This window comes from Trachurus trachurus, assembly GCF_905171665.1.
Source record: "Trachurus trachurus genome assembly, chromosome: 7".
NCBI classification, from domain to species: domain Eukaryota; kingdom Metazoa; phylum Chordata; class Actinopteri; order Carangiformes; family Carangidae; genus Trachurus; species Trachurus trachurus.
The window spans coordinates 8,115,807-8,128,033 of record NC_139901.1 but is presented as its reverse complement, the minus strand read 5'-3'; the positions used below and the strand labels follow the sequence as shown (position 1 = coordinate 8,128,033).

At 44.7% G+C, this 12,227-nt stretch overlaps 2 protein-coding genes across 2 annotated transcripts; one reads left to right on the top strand and one right to left on the bottom strand.

Moving 5' to 3' along the window:
• Nucleotides 1-898: 898 nt before the first annotated feature.
• LOC310988950 (zinc finger MYM-type protein 1-like) lies at nt 899-2,848 on the bottom strand (the record flags this gene model as incomplete). Its single annotated transcript, XM_083975772.1, has 1 exon — nt 899-2,848. The coding sequence occupies one exon, from the start codon at nt 2,846-2,848 to the stop codon at nt 899-901; it is 1,950 nt and encodes a 649-aa protein (XP_083831898.1).
• Nucleotides 2,849-9,418: 6,570 nt separating this feature from the next.
• LOC310988195 (nuclear factor 7, brain-like) lies at nt 9,419-11,617 on the top strand (the record flags this gene model as incomplete). Its single annotated transcript, XM_083974707.1, has 2 exons — nt 9,419-9,673; nt 10,454-11,617. The coding sequence occupies 2 exons, from the start codon at nt 9,419-9,421 to the stop codon at nt 11,615-11,617; spliced, it is 1,419 nt and encodes a 472-aa protein (XP_083830833.1).
• Between the last annotated feature and the right edge of the window lie 610 nt (nt 11,618-12,227).

The window sequence follows — 12,227 nt, the reverse complement described above, 5'->3', positions numbered from 1 at the left end:
GTGCTGTCTCCTGCAGATTGGTCAGCTGACTTGAGAACTTATTGGCATTCACTTGTTTTGCTGCTATAATGATAATAAATAAACCTTTCCAAGCTGACCCAGAACCCTGGTCGGAATATACGGATTATTTTGGTCGGAGCAATGCAGAGAAAATAAATCATAGCGGAAAAAAGACACAGTATGATAAATTGAAAGCGTTTAACAATTGCAATCATTTAATTAACGATGATAAGGATGTAAACAATTAGACCATCAAAAACATTCTGCGCAACAAGAAACATTCCCAACATTAACTTCATAAACATAGACCTTTTAGGCTACATTAAATAAACATAGGCTACTCTAATGCCAAAATCTGTAATAAAATGAGGTCACCCAGAATGTTACCCCGTGACACTGCTGACACTGACACCGAAGCTCATTTCATCACCATGGACAGCGCTATGAAATCACGGCGCACAACGAACCATACACACTTGACAAATAAATTCATGAGCAGACTCAAACTACAATACAATTTGAAATGCACAATATAGCAAAAGTTACACAAAGCTGGTAAAATAAAGACTTTTATTAAGTTGCAATGAAGTGCAAATACCTCTCCATGCGCAATTACGCATGGCAAATCAAAAATAAAAATGAAAGTCACAGTTTCCATATAGGTTCCGCTACGACTTAATTATGTACAGTGAATAAAATGGGGGGAATAAAAATCCTCTAAAAACAAAAATCCAACCACACTTCTGATAAATTTACACATTGAATTAAAGGCAATTTGCGCTGGAAATGTTCCGAAACAACCTCCGCAATAAATACAAATTACTGCATGTCCACTTGGCTCGAATTAATCACTTGAAATAATAATCAAGGTGATTTGTAACATAGGCAGCCGCCTACCTTACATGAAAACGAAATCCATTCGTCTGTCTTTCTTTGTGAAGTGGGCGATGGCAGCGTCGTAAAGTTTGTCCTTTGACTTGAGCTCCAAGAGAAGCCCTTTCTCTATGGACATCAGTGCCAAAGCTCCCAGGCGATCATGTCCAGTGCTGTTTCTGGCGTGCGTCTTGATGCGCTTCAGTGCCGAGAAAGACCGCTCCACGGAGGAAGTGGACACGGGGATGGTCAGCACCAGGCAGATGAGGTGATACAGCTGCGGCATGCTCTCAGTCAGCTCTTTCAGTGTCAGAAAGTGCAGCAGGTCTGATGGGCTCCTTCCCTCAAAGTTTGCCATGTTGTACATGACTGTCAGTTCAGTCTTGAGCCTGGGGAGGTCAAAGTGCAGCCCGTAGTTTTCAGCGAGGCTCTGAAACTCAGAGCTGGGGAAGCTTTCTCTGTATGAGGCAAACTTCTTGGGGTCGAGAAGGGCAAGGAACATCAGCTTTTCATGATCCTTGAACCTGTTTCTCAGCTGAGTGAGAATGTTGTCCAGGATTTCACTGTGCAGCTGCTGGTACACTGTGCGCACGTCTCCAACTCTCCGTGCCCTGCGCCCGCTGGGAGCCCCGGCTTCGCGCACCGTGTCCTCATAGATGGAGTCAAATTTGGCCTTTTCTCTCTCTGTGGTGCTGCAAAAGTCATCAATGCTGGACAAACAGAACTGCATGTCACACTCCTTATTCTGCAAGATCCCAAAGAGCACGTCAGAGTAGGCAAACACTGAGTTGAATGTGGCGAGGAGAAAGCAGAACTCGAAGCCCGTCAGCAGTGCGATGTATCCATCAGCGCTGTGCACAGCATCATCATCAAAATCATTGTGGTTGTCCACAATGAATTCAAAGAGCTCCAGGAGTTCTTCTCTCCGCTCATACACAGTGCAAACCAAACGTGATGAAAAGTTCCACCGTGTTGGGGTCACTCTGGGCAGTCTCCGCTGGCATATTTCATCCAGGAGTTTCGTGCGTTTGGCTGACTTTGAGAAAAAGGCTGCGAGGCCACTGAGGTGTGAGAAAAAAATTTTGCACTCTTTGATTTTAGCAGCACTTTGAGACATGACGAGGTTCAGAGAGTGCGCATAACAGTGAATGAAGAGAGCTTGTGGTATTTTCCCCTTTATTTTAGCTTGGACCCCATTCAGTCCAGAGGCCATGACTGCAGCTCCGTCGTAACACTGGGCAATTACCTTGTTGGTGCAGGCACAGTCCTCCAGAAACTCCAAAACTTGTCCAGCTATGGCGTTTGCACGCTTATCACCACTGACATCACCAAACTGGAAAAAGCGCTCCTTCACACTGCCGTCAGTGGTGTAACGCAGGACATACGACATCTGAGCGGTGTTACTTACGTCAGTTGTCTCGTCCACCATAACAGAGACAAAAGGCGTATTTCTCACCTCCTCCCTCATTGCCTCGGTCATTACATCCGCCACCGACTGGATCAAGTCATTCTGAATTTTGCTGGAGGTGCCGATGAAAACAGTGGCCGACTCCAGGTGGCAGCGCAGAGGGCTGTCATACTCCGCCAAAAACTCCAGTAACTCCAAGTAGTTCCCCTTGTTTGTGGAATCTTTACTTTCATCATGTCCTCGAAATGCCAGCTCTTGCTTTCCAAGAAATGTGACGACATTGATGAGACGTTTCAGGATCTCTCTGTTCTGCCTGACCTTGTTGTTGTGGGCTGTAGTATGATTGCGGCGCTGCTCATCTAGCTGAAGATCAACTCTTGTGTCCCCAAAAGTTTTCAAACTGACCGTCGCTTGCAGGTGTGCCGCAGAATCTTGATGCCGGTGGGCTGACTTGGTCAGATTTGTAAGGCTGACAAATCCGCCGCTGACCCAGGTGGATGACTTGTCACTGGTAAAAAGTAAACAACTCCAGCAGTACAGCCTGTTTGTTTTCTTACAGCCCGTCATCCATGGATACCGCTGGTAATTTTCTGTCTTGAAATGCCTTTCCACTTTTTTAACTTTTTCTTTTAATTCCAGTTCTGGAGTTGGTCTTCCGTTTTTTATTATTTCAAGTTTTTCTGTGAAGCACCGCCTTGAAAAAGGCGATGCTATCAAGCTAGCCACAACGTCGCTCTCGTCCGCCATTTAACTGTCTCTCAACGGCTCTCACCACTCTGCCCCTGTTCGGACTTCACGAAGGCCTACGATCTTTTGTTTTTGTCCCGCCCACTTAAAATCAAACCGTGATTGGTCAATTTTCCCATCACTCTCCAAACCAAAACACATGGCTTGGCCTTCCCCGAGATTCGTGAAGTCCTAACCAATCAATGAGCTAGCTAACCGGGCTACGATAGAGACGGACGATTCTGATTGGATAACACGTTTCAGGACAGTAACCCTTTCATTGCTGATGTGAACTTGACAGTAAACTTAACTTTAGAACATAGATGAGAGAAAATGTATTAAATGTATTGTATTAAATTAAATTAAATCGTTTAAAAAAATATATATATATATACACATATTATTTAATACTCATATTTTTTGGTTTACAATTTTTAAGGCCTTCTCTGAAGGCCTAGAAGGCCCTGAAGGTTCCCCTCTGAAGTTTGGTGGCGGATTTGTGAAGCCAGCTGCCATGGCTGCGCCCGTTTCTGGTGCTGTGAGGCAGTGTGGAGATGTCCCGTCGTCAGTCAGGTTGAATCCTGATTTGAAATCATTTTTGCCGTTTGTTTCAAAAGGGTACGTGTCTCTGGTGGGTAGCCAGGACAAAGTCCCAGTGATAATGTTGCGGGATACGGCGGCATTTGATTCGTTCATTGTGGGGTCTGCTCTGCCGTTTTCCGAGGAGTCGGATACGGGGTCTTTTGTTCCCATAAGAGGCATGGGGATGTCAGTTTTTCGTGTGCCATTACACAAGCTGGTCCTACAGTCTGATCTGTTCAGTGGAGTGGTGAACATGGGTGTGCGTCCTGCTCTGCCTGTAGAGGGGATCCATGTCATTTTGGGGAACGATGTTGCAGGGGGCCGTGTCTGGCCGGATCAGCCGGCTCGTCCGCTCGTTGTCCCGGTGCCGCTTGGTACACGGGGGCCAGATGAAAACGAGAAAAGTTTCCCGGAGGTGTTTAAGGCATGCGCTGTGACCCGCGCAATGATGAGAGCTTGTCCGGACGCCGATGGCGCGGATCAGGCTGACCAAAAACTCATTGTTGCTGAATCATTGTTGTCACGTGTGTCTAACTCTCCATTTTCTATGTCTCGCAGTGAATTGGTGAAGGAACAGAAGGCCGACTCCACATTGGCAGAGCTGTTTGAGTCTGTGCGTCCTGTGGGTGAGGTAAAGGACCTGGCACAGGGTTATTTTGTGGAGAAAGGAGTGTTGCTGAGGAAGTGGGTGCCGCACGGGGAGGGTTTCATGGGGGAACCAGTGTATCAGGTTGTGGTACCGTCAAAATTCCGTGATGTGGTTCTCAGTGTTGCGCATGATGAGTCTGGTCATATGGGCGTAGCAAAAACTTATGACCGGATCCTGCGTCATTTTTTCTGGCCACGGGTTAAGAAAAGTGTTTCAGCATACATAAAAACGTGTCACACCTGTCAAATGACAGGGAAACCAAACCAGGTAATTAAAGTGGCTCCGTTGTGTCCCATTCCTGCAGTATGTGAACCTTTTGAACATCTGATAATTGATTGTGTTGGTCCTCTTCCCCCTTCTAAGTCTGGTGCAGTGTATTTGTTGACGGTGATGTGCCAAAGTACCAGGTACCCTGCTGCGTATCCGTTGCGCACGCTGTCAGCCAAGGCGGTGGTGCGTGCGCTCAGCCAGTTCATCTCTATATTTGGAATTCCAAGGATCATTCAAAGTGACCAGGGGTCAAACTTTTCCTCGCGCCTGTTTGCTCAAGTGTTGAATCAACTACACGTCACGCACAACCAGTCCTCGGCATATCACGCACAGAGCCAAGGAGCGCTGGAGCGTTTCCATCAAACATTAAAATCTTTGTTGCGGGCTTATTGTGTGCAGTTGAATGCTGATTGGGAGGAAGGTTTGCCGTGGTTGTTGCTGGCAGCGAGGGAGGTTACACAAGAGAGTACGGGGTTCAGTCCAAATGAGTTGGTTTTTGGTCACACGGTGAGAGGTCCATTGGCTGCGCTGAAGAGTGGTTGGGAGGAAACGGAACCTCCTCAGAACATCATTGATTATGTGAATGGGTTCAAACATCGTCTTTATGCCGCTACTGAATTGGCGAAAGAAAAATTGGCCTCAGCCCAAAAGAAAATGAAGCGCATTTATGACCGGCGAGCTGAGTGTCGCAATTTTTGTGAAGGTGACCAGGTTGTGGCGCTGTTACCTTTGGTGACGTCACCATTTCAGGCAAAGTTTATGGGTCCGTATACAGTGGTCAAGCAGCTGTCAGAACAGAACTACTTGATTTCCACACCTGATCGTCGAAAGAAGAATCAGCTTTGTCATGTAAATTTGTTGAAGCCGTACCATGTTCGGGAGAGTCCGTCGCAGGGTGAGTCAGCTGATGTGGTGCCAGATGTTGGTGCGCATCCAGTTTGTGTTGGTAACACACTGAATGTTTCTGGTGACAGATTTTGTGAGGATGGTTTACCTCAGCTTGACTCTGCGGTGATGACTGGTCGGTTGAAAAATTCCCAGATGTTGGCAAACTTGGATCTCATTGTGGGGCATCTGTCGGAGGCGCACCGTACAGAGTTGGTTGGCCTCATTCAAAAATTTCCTTGTCTGTTTGGGGACACTCCGTCCTGCACGAATGTGTCGGAGCACGATATTGAGGTCGGTGAAGCCAAGCCGATAAAACAACGGTTTTATCGGGTAAGTGCAGAGAAGCGTGTGTTGATAGATGCAGAAATTTCTTACATGTTGTCAAATGGCATTGCGGAACCGTCGTCCTCCGCTTGGGCGTCACCGTGCGTACTTGTTCCAAAACCAGATAATACGCAGCGGTTTTGCACAGATTATAGGAAAGTTAACAGTATAACCAAACCAGACTCCTATCCTTTGCCTCGAATGGACGATTGTGTAGATCAGGTGGGTTCTGCCAAGTTTATCAGCAAATTCGATCTCTTAAAAGGGTACTGGCAGGTCCCATTGTCCCAGAGAGCGCGGGAGATCTCTGCTTTTGTCACTCCGGCTGGGTTGTATTCGTACAAGGTCATGCCATTTGGTTTAAGAAACGCGCCTGCCACCTTCCAACGTTTGATGAATAAAGTCGTTGGTGATCTGGAAGGGTGTGCAGTGTATCTGGATGATGTTGTTGTTTTTTCTGATTCATGGTCTGTCCATGTTGACCGCGTCCAGAAGCTGTTTGTCCGTTTGTCCGAGGCGCAGCTTACTGTGAACTTGGCGAAGTGTGAGTTTGCTCAGGCCACAGTGACTTACCTGGGTAAACAGGTTGGGCAGGGCCAAGTGCGCCCTCTGCTGGCGAAGGTTCAGGCTGTCGCTGATTATCCTCCACCGCTGACAAAAAAGGAGTTGATGAGGTTTTTGGGTTTGGTTGGTTATTACAGATGTTTCTGTCGCAATTTTTCTACTGTTGTTGCGCCGTTGACTGACCTGTTGAAGGCGAAGGTCAAGTTTATCTGGTCTCCTTTGTGTCAACAGGCGTTCGAGAATGTCAAGGCGATTTTGTGCGACTCTCCTGTTTTGGCTGCACCTCGGTTGGACAGTCCGTTTAAGTTGCAGGTTGATGCCAGTTTTGTCGGTGCTGGTGCAGTACTCTTACAGGAAGATGATGTTGCTGTTGACAAACCTGTGTGTTTCTTTTCCAGGAAGTTCAACAAACACCAACTGAACTATTCTGTGGTGGAGAAGGAGACCTTGGCTCTTATATGGGCCTTACAACAGTTTGAAGTGTATGTGGGTTCAGGTCCAGTGGTGATCTACACAGATCATAACCCTCTCACATTCTTGAACTCACTGCGGTGTGCAAATCAGAGGCTTATTCGTTGGTCGTTGTCTCTCCAGGCCTATACTTTAGATATAAGGCATATTAAAGGGAAGGACAACTTGGTGGCCGACGCTTTGTCTCGTGCTCCTGTTTGATTTTTTGCTTCTCTGTTGTGTATTCTCTCTCTCTCTTAAATTGCTTCCAGGTACCAGTTGCTGGGAGGGATGGGAGTCACTCAGGTGATGTTGAGAATAGTCGAGAAGGAGTAAATGGTGTTTTCCTCACATGTTGAAAACTGGGTATTGGGTAATGTATATTATTGTAGTTATTGGGTAATGTACTTTATATTATTGTAATTTTGTCGTGGCTGGTTGGTCCACAGGGTTCCTGGTGGGACCCTGTTTTGATGGGGGGGGGTGTGACGGCCCAGGCCGGTCTATGTGTTCTCCTTCTGTATTCTCCCTTCCCCCCTGCAGTGGCTGATGACGAGGCGGGGCCCTGATGTGAAACACCTGTGTCCTGTGGTCTATATTAGAGGGTTGCAGTCTGCTCGGTCTCTCTCTGCCTGCCGCCAGCGAAGCTCCGTCCGAGCCACCGTTTCCTTGTTTCATTTGTTTTCTGTTTGGTTATGGTTATGTTGCACATTCTATTATTTGTAAATAAATTATATCTTTATTATCGTTCCTCCGTCCTCCCTTGATCGTTTTTGTTGTGGTCCTGTGAGCCAGATCATAACAAATGTCAGACTTTTACTTTGCTTTTTCCCCTTGAAGGTTTGTGTCTCACTGTGCAGAGCATGTGCTGAGTGTGATGGAGGGGAAGTTTCTCTGTGTTCAGTTTTAAAGTGTTGATGATGTTGACAGATTTGAAGATTCATTCGGTGAACCCCCCAAACTGCACTTCTCTAAAGAGGTGTATTCAAAAAAAGCATCTAAATTATTTTTGTTTGTAATAGAATTTCAGTTGATACTAAATGAATGAATAAAATCTATTTAAAAATCAATAGCAATGGATTTTGTTGTGCTTCCTGTTGTCAGTGATTCTGTAACTTCTGGGTCACTGTTTCTGCAAATAATTGATTACCCTTATCAAATATTCCCAAAGATTATCTGAAGCTACTCCGAGGCCTTAGCAGTGCGATGTAGACAAATGAAGAGGATGTCTTTGAAAGTGAAAATATTTTAGTGTCATTCCCTTGTTGAAAACAGTGTGTAAACACACGTCAGGATCCGGTTCGCCTCTCTCTCTCTCTTTCTGACTGTGTGTGTGTGTCCATGTTTTCTTTTGGGGTGTGGATTTTCCATGAAACTGAAACCTAAGTATACTGTAATGCTGAGCCACCAGTCTGCCAAGACCAGGAGAGGGAGTCAGAGATCTGGGTGCCAAAAAATCCATATACAGTTTCAACTAGGGATGGAGTGGTTCATGAAAAGAACATGTCCCCTTCTGTCTGCCTGTCTTAGTCTGGGTCATGTGTGCATTGGTGCTTTGTGCCAGTAACTCAGATACGTTTTTTTATTATTATTACTATGTTTTCCAATAGGCACAGTCACAGAGGCATATGGGTTCAATGTAAATAACATAACATAAAAATAGAAACACAAAAGCCTTATTGTGAAAACTTGGTGCATGATAGCCTTTTTTTTTTTGCATGATGATATGTCCCAAAACTGATTTTATAAAACTGTAAATGATGGATTATTTGGATAATATACAGTATGTCTACATCAATCTATATTCTGTAGCCTATCCATTTTTTTAAGGAAAATAATCAAGCTGTTAAAATCTGGGAATGAAACCTGAGCTCAAAGCCCTAGTGACATCACTGGAGGTGGGGCAATTGTAGGAAATAGATGAAGTAAGGTGTGTTAATGCACGAGACATGGGTTCACAAGAACGAGACGAGATTTTAAGAAAACTACAATGACAAAATGGACCAACAGACTTTTATTTAACCGAGTTGCACATGCATTTTGAAATGTTTTATTATAACTCTTTACATGCATGATGTAAGCATGAACTTTTAACTTCCTCTTCCTCTTCTACAAATTAAAACTATAACTAAAATTTATAAAAGTTAAAATAAAATCAATACAATTAAATATTCCTTTCTTTTTTTCAAGTGCAAACAATATTGTGCAGTGTTTCCTCTAGGATTTAGGATTCTTTTAATAAGTGGCAGCGATTTAGCGCATAGCCTATGTTTATTAACATCACAACGCGACCTGTCCATGACATGTGCCCGTGTGTAGCGCGTGTGTGTGCGCCAGCGCGAGAGGGAGAGTCGCAGCCGCCACAGAGTCGTTAGCTGGATGCGCTGGTTGATAAATTTCGTTTTACTGAGGAGGAACTATAAGAACTCAGCTGCGAAGCACCTAAACCGAGTCGAGTAGTGGAAACCCTGTTTTAACATTTTTTTTAAAAAAAAAGGAAAAGAAGAAAATCTCGCGAGACAGATTTTTAACGCGACAATCGTCGAGGTTAATCTCGCGATCTCGTCACACCCCCTAACAGAGAGAGGAGGGAGACATGGCGGGTTGTTTGCGTGTTCTGGGGAATAGAAAGTGACTCTTTCAAGTCAGTCTGTTTGACAGAGAAAAGGAGGAGACAAGGAGCCATGGCGTCTTCCTCTTACACTGATGATCTGACTTGTTCTATTTGCCTGACCATCTTCAATGATCCTGTGATGCTGCTATGTGGACACTCTTTCTGTAGGGAATGTATCACACGTTCTCTGAGCTCAGTGACTCAGTGTCCACAGTGTCGGGTGACTGTTCCAAAGGAAGAGAAATTTATTTTGACCAATCACATTTTGAAAAGTCTGGCTGTAAAAGAAGCGGAGAAGCAGAGGGGGAAACATGGAGCTGGAGAAGTAAGTTTTTAAATAACTTTTGGACACATTCATGAGCAGTGATACCATCATGGTTCCAGCGTCTTTATGTGGGCTGCAAACTCGGCTGCTTAATTAATTGATAATTAATTGTTTTAGACATTTTCAAGTCATATGTTTTATGTCTCTGGGTGCCCTACTGTTGGTACAAATAAGAAAAAATGTTGCTTAAATAAGAATTTTTTCTTAGCAAATTTTTCTGCCTGGTTAATGATGGTTGATGATGATGATGGTACCACTGATTCATAAAACAACACACACACAAAAAAACAGAAGAAACAAAACAACAAAAAGACAAAACAGAAATAGGGGCATTGTTTACTATTTTATTTTTCTGATGATTAAATGAGTCACGTTTATAAGCCTACATGCAAGTTTTCTTTTAGATATGTGTCATGACTTTATGATAACGTGACATTGCGGCCCTTGAACCATTTGGGTACAAATGCTTCAGTCACTGTCCAGTTGAAAGACCCACTTGCGACTTTAACTCAATGTCCTAAGACTTGCCTGAATATATCTACCTATAATTTGCCATCCTTATGATGCCACTCCCATATTTACATGTTACAAAAGCACATGGCTTGCAAACCACATCTTACCACATGCAATTGTCGGGTAGAGAAGTAAAAGTGAAACTATTTGTCTGGAAGCAAATCTTAAACTTCTGATATCAGCCGTAGCCATACACTACTGTCATTAATTCCTCCCCTCCATTTTGTAACATTAATGACATTTTTGATTGTTTTGTTGATTTTAAAGGTTGATGACCGGTTGTGCCCTGAACACGAAGAAAAGCTGAAGCTGTTCTGCATCACAGATCAGGAGTTAGCTTGTATCATATGTCGAGATGGGGAGAGGCACGAAGGACACAAGTTTAAACCAATCAAAGAGGCAGCTGCATCAGTCAGGAAGGAGCTGGAGATGTTTGTGCAACAGGTTTGTGGTGATACCGGTGCTATAGAGAGTCTGGCCAACACACAGAGGGAAGAAATAACAAAAACCAAAGAGAAGTCTCAGCAGCTGAAGACACAGATCTGCAGACAGTTTGAGGAGATGCACCAGTTTCTGAGGAAGAGAGAAAATGATGTCCAGAAAGACCTGAAAGACAAAGAGGAAGAGGCCCTTGAGAAAATGAACGAGACACTGAATGCCATGGAAACGGCTTTGTCTGAGAACAGAGAGCTGGAGGAAAAGGTGACATCAGTTCTGAAAATCACAGATTATGAAAACTTCTTAAAGAGCTGGACTGAGGAAAACAACATGGTGGATGTAAAACGCTCATTTCAGCCAAGAGGAGGAAATCTCAAGGTGGTGAATCCCTCTGTCTCTTTGGGGCCTCATGAGAGTCACCTGCAGTTCTTCATGTGGAAGGAGATGCTTCAGGTGATTGAGCCCCGAGCTGAAGACCTCTCACTCAAAAGTAAGGGTGGAAACATAACGGTGTCTGAAGATGGGAGGAGTCTGATGTACAGTCCCAATGTTGTTAAATCTCAGCAAAACAATGGACGGTATAGTTGTCAATACTGTGGCGGGTCAAAACATTCCTGTCCAAGTTACACTGAGGACACGTCTGTACGTTGTGCTTCTGTATCCAACTCCACTGAGTTCACCTCTGGGCAGCATTACTGGGAAATAGAGGTTGGAGAAAGGAGCTACTGGAAAGTGGGGGTACAAAATCATTATCTGAGCTACAATAAATCAAAAGTGACATCTAGTTCAGGCACACAGTTAACAAATATTGGAACACCTCAAAAGATAGGGATTTACCTCGACTGTCAATCAGAGGAGCTGTCTTTCTATGATGCAGAAAAAAACATGACACACATTCACACTATGAAGTGTTCAGTACCAGTGGCAGCATATTTGGAATACAAATATAGTAAAGGAGCAGATCATAACCCCCTCAGGGTGTGCTGGTTCTGAGGTCTGGATGTGGTTTAGTGACAAGTCTCATCTCACCAGTCCTCCAGTCCAGAATCAGTCTGCTCGCTGTCCCCGTCTCCTCCTGTTGGCCGGTCTATGTGTTCTCCTTCTGTATTCTCCCTTCCCCCCTGCAGTGGCTGATGACGAGGCGGGGCCCTGATGTGAAACACCTGTGTCCTGTGGTCTATATTAGAGGGTTGCAGTCTGCTCGGTCTCGCTCTGCCTGCCGCCAGCGTAGCTCTGTCCGAGCCACCATTGCCTTTTTTCCTTTGTTTTCTGTTTGGTTATGGTTATGTTGCACATTCTATTATTTGTAAATAAATTATATCTTTATTATCGTTCCTCCGTCCTCCCTTGTTCGTTTTTGTTGTGGTCCTGTGAGCCAGATCATAACAAATGGGGGCTCGTCCTATTGGTGTAAATTGTTGCGTAATGTTGCTTCTGCGGAGATTGATGATTGATGGTTGCGAAGCGCTTTGTTTGATGTTCGCGCGTTGATTGCTGTGACGTCATTCTGGGGGTTCCGTGAGGGATTCCCCGTCGGAACGCTCGTAGGTGAGGATTGTAGGAGGAGATGTTGTGGTATTTTTCATCATAAATGACATGAAAG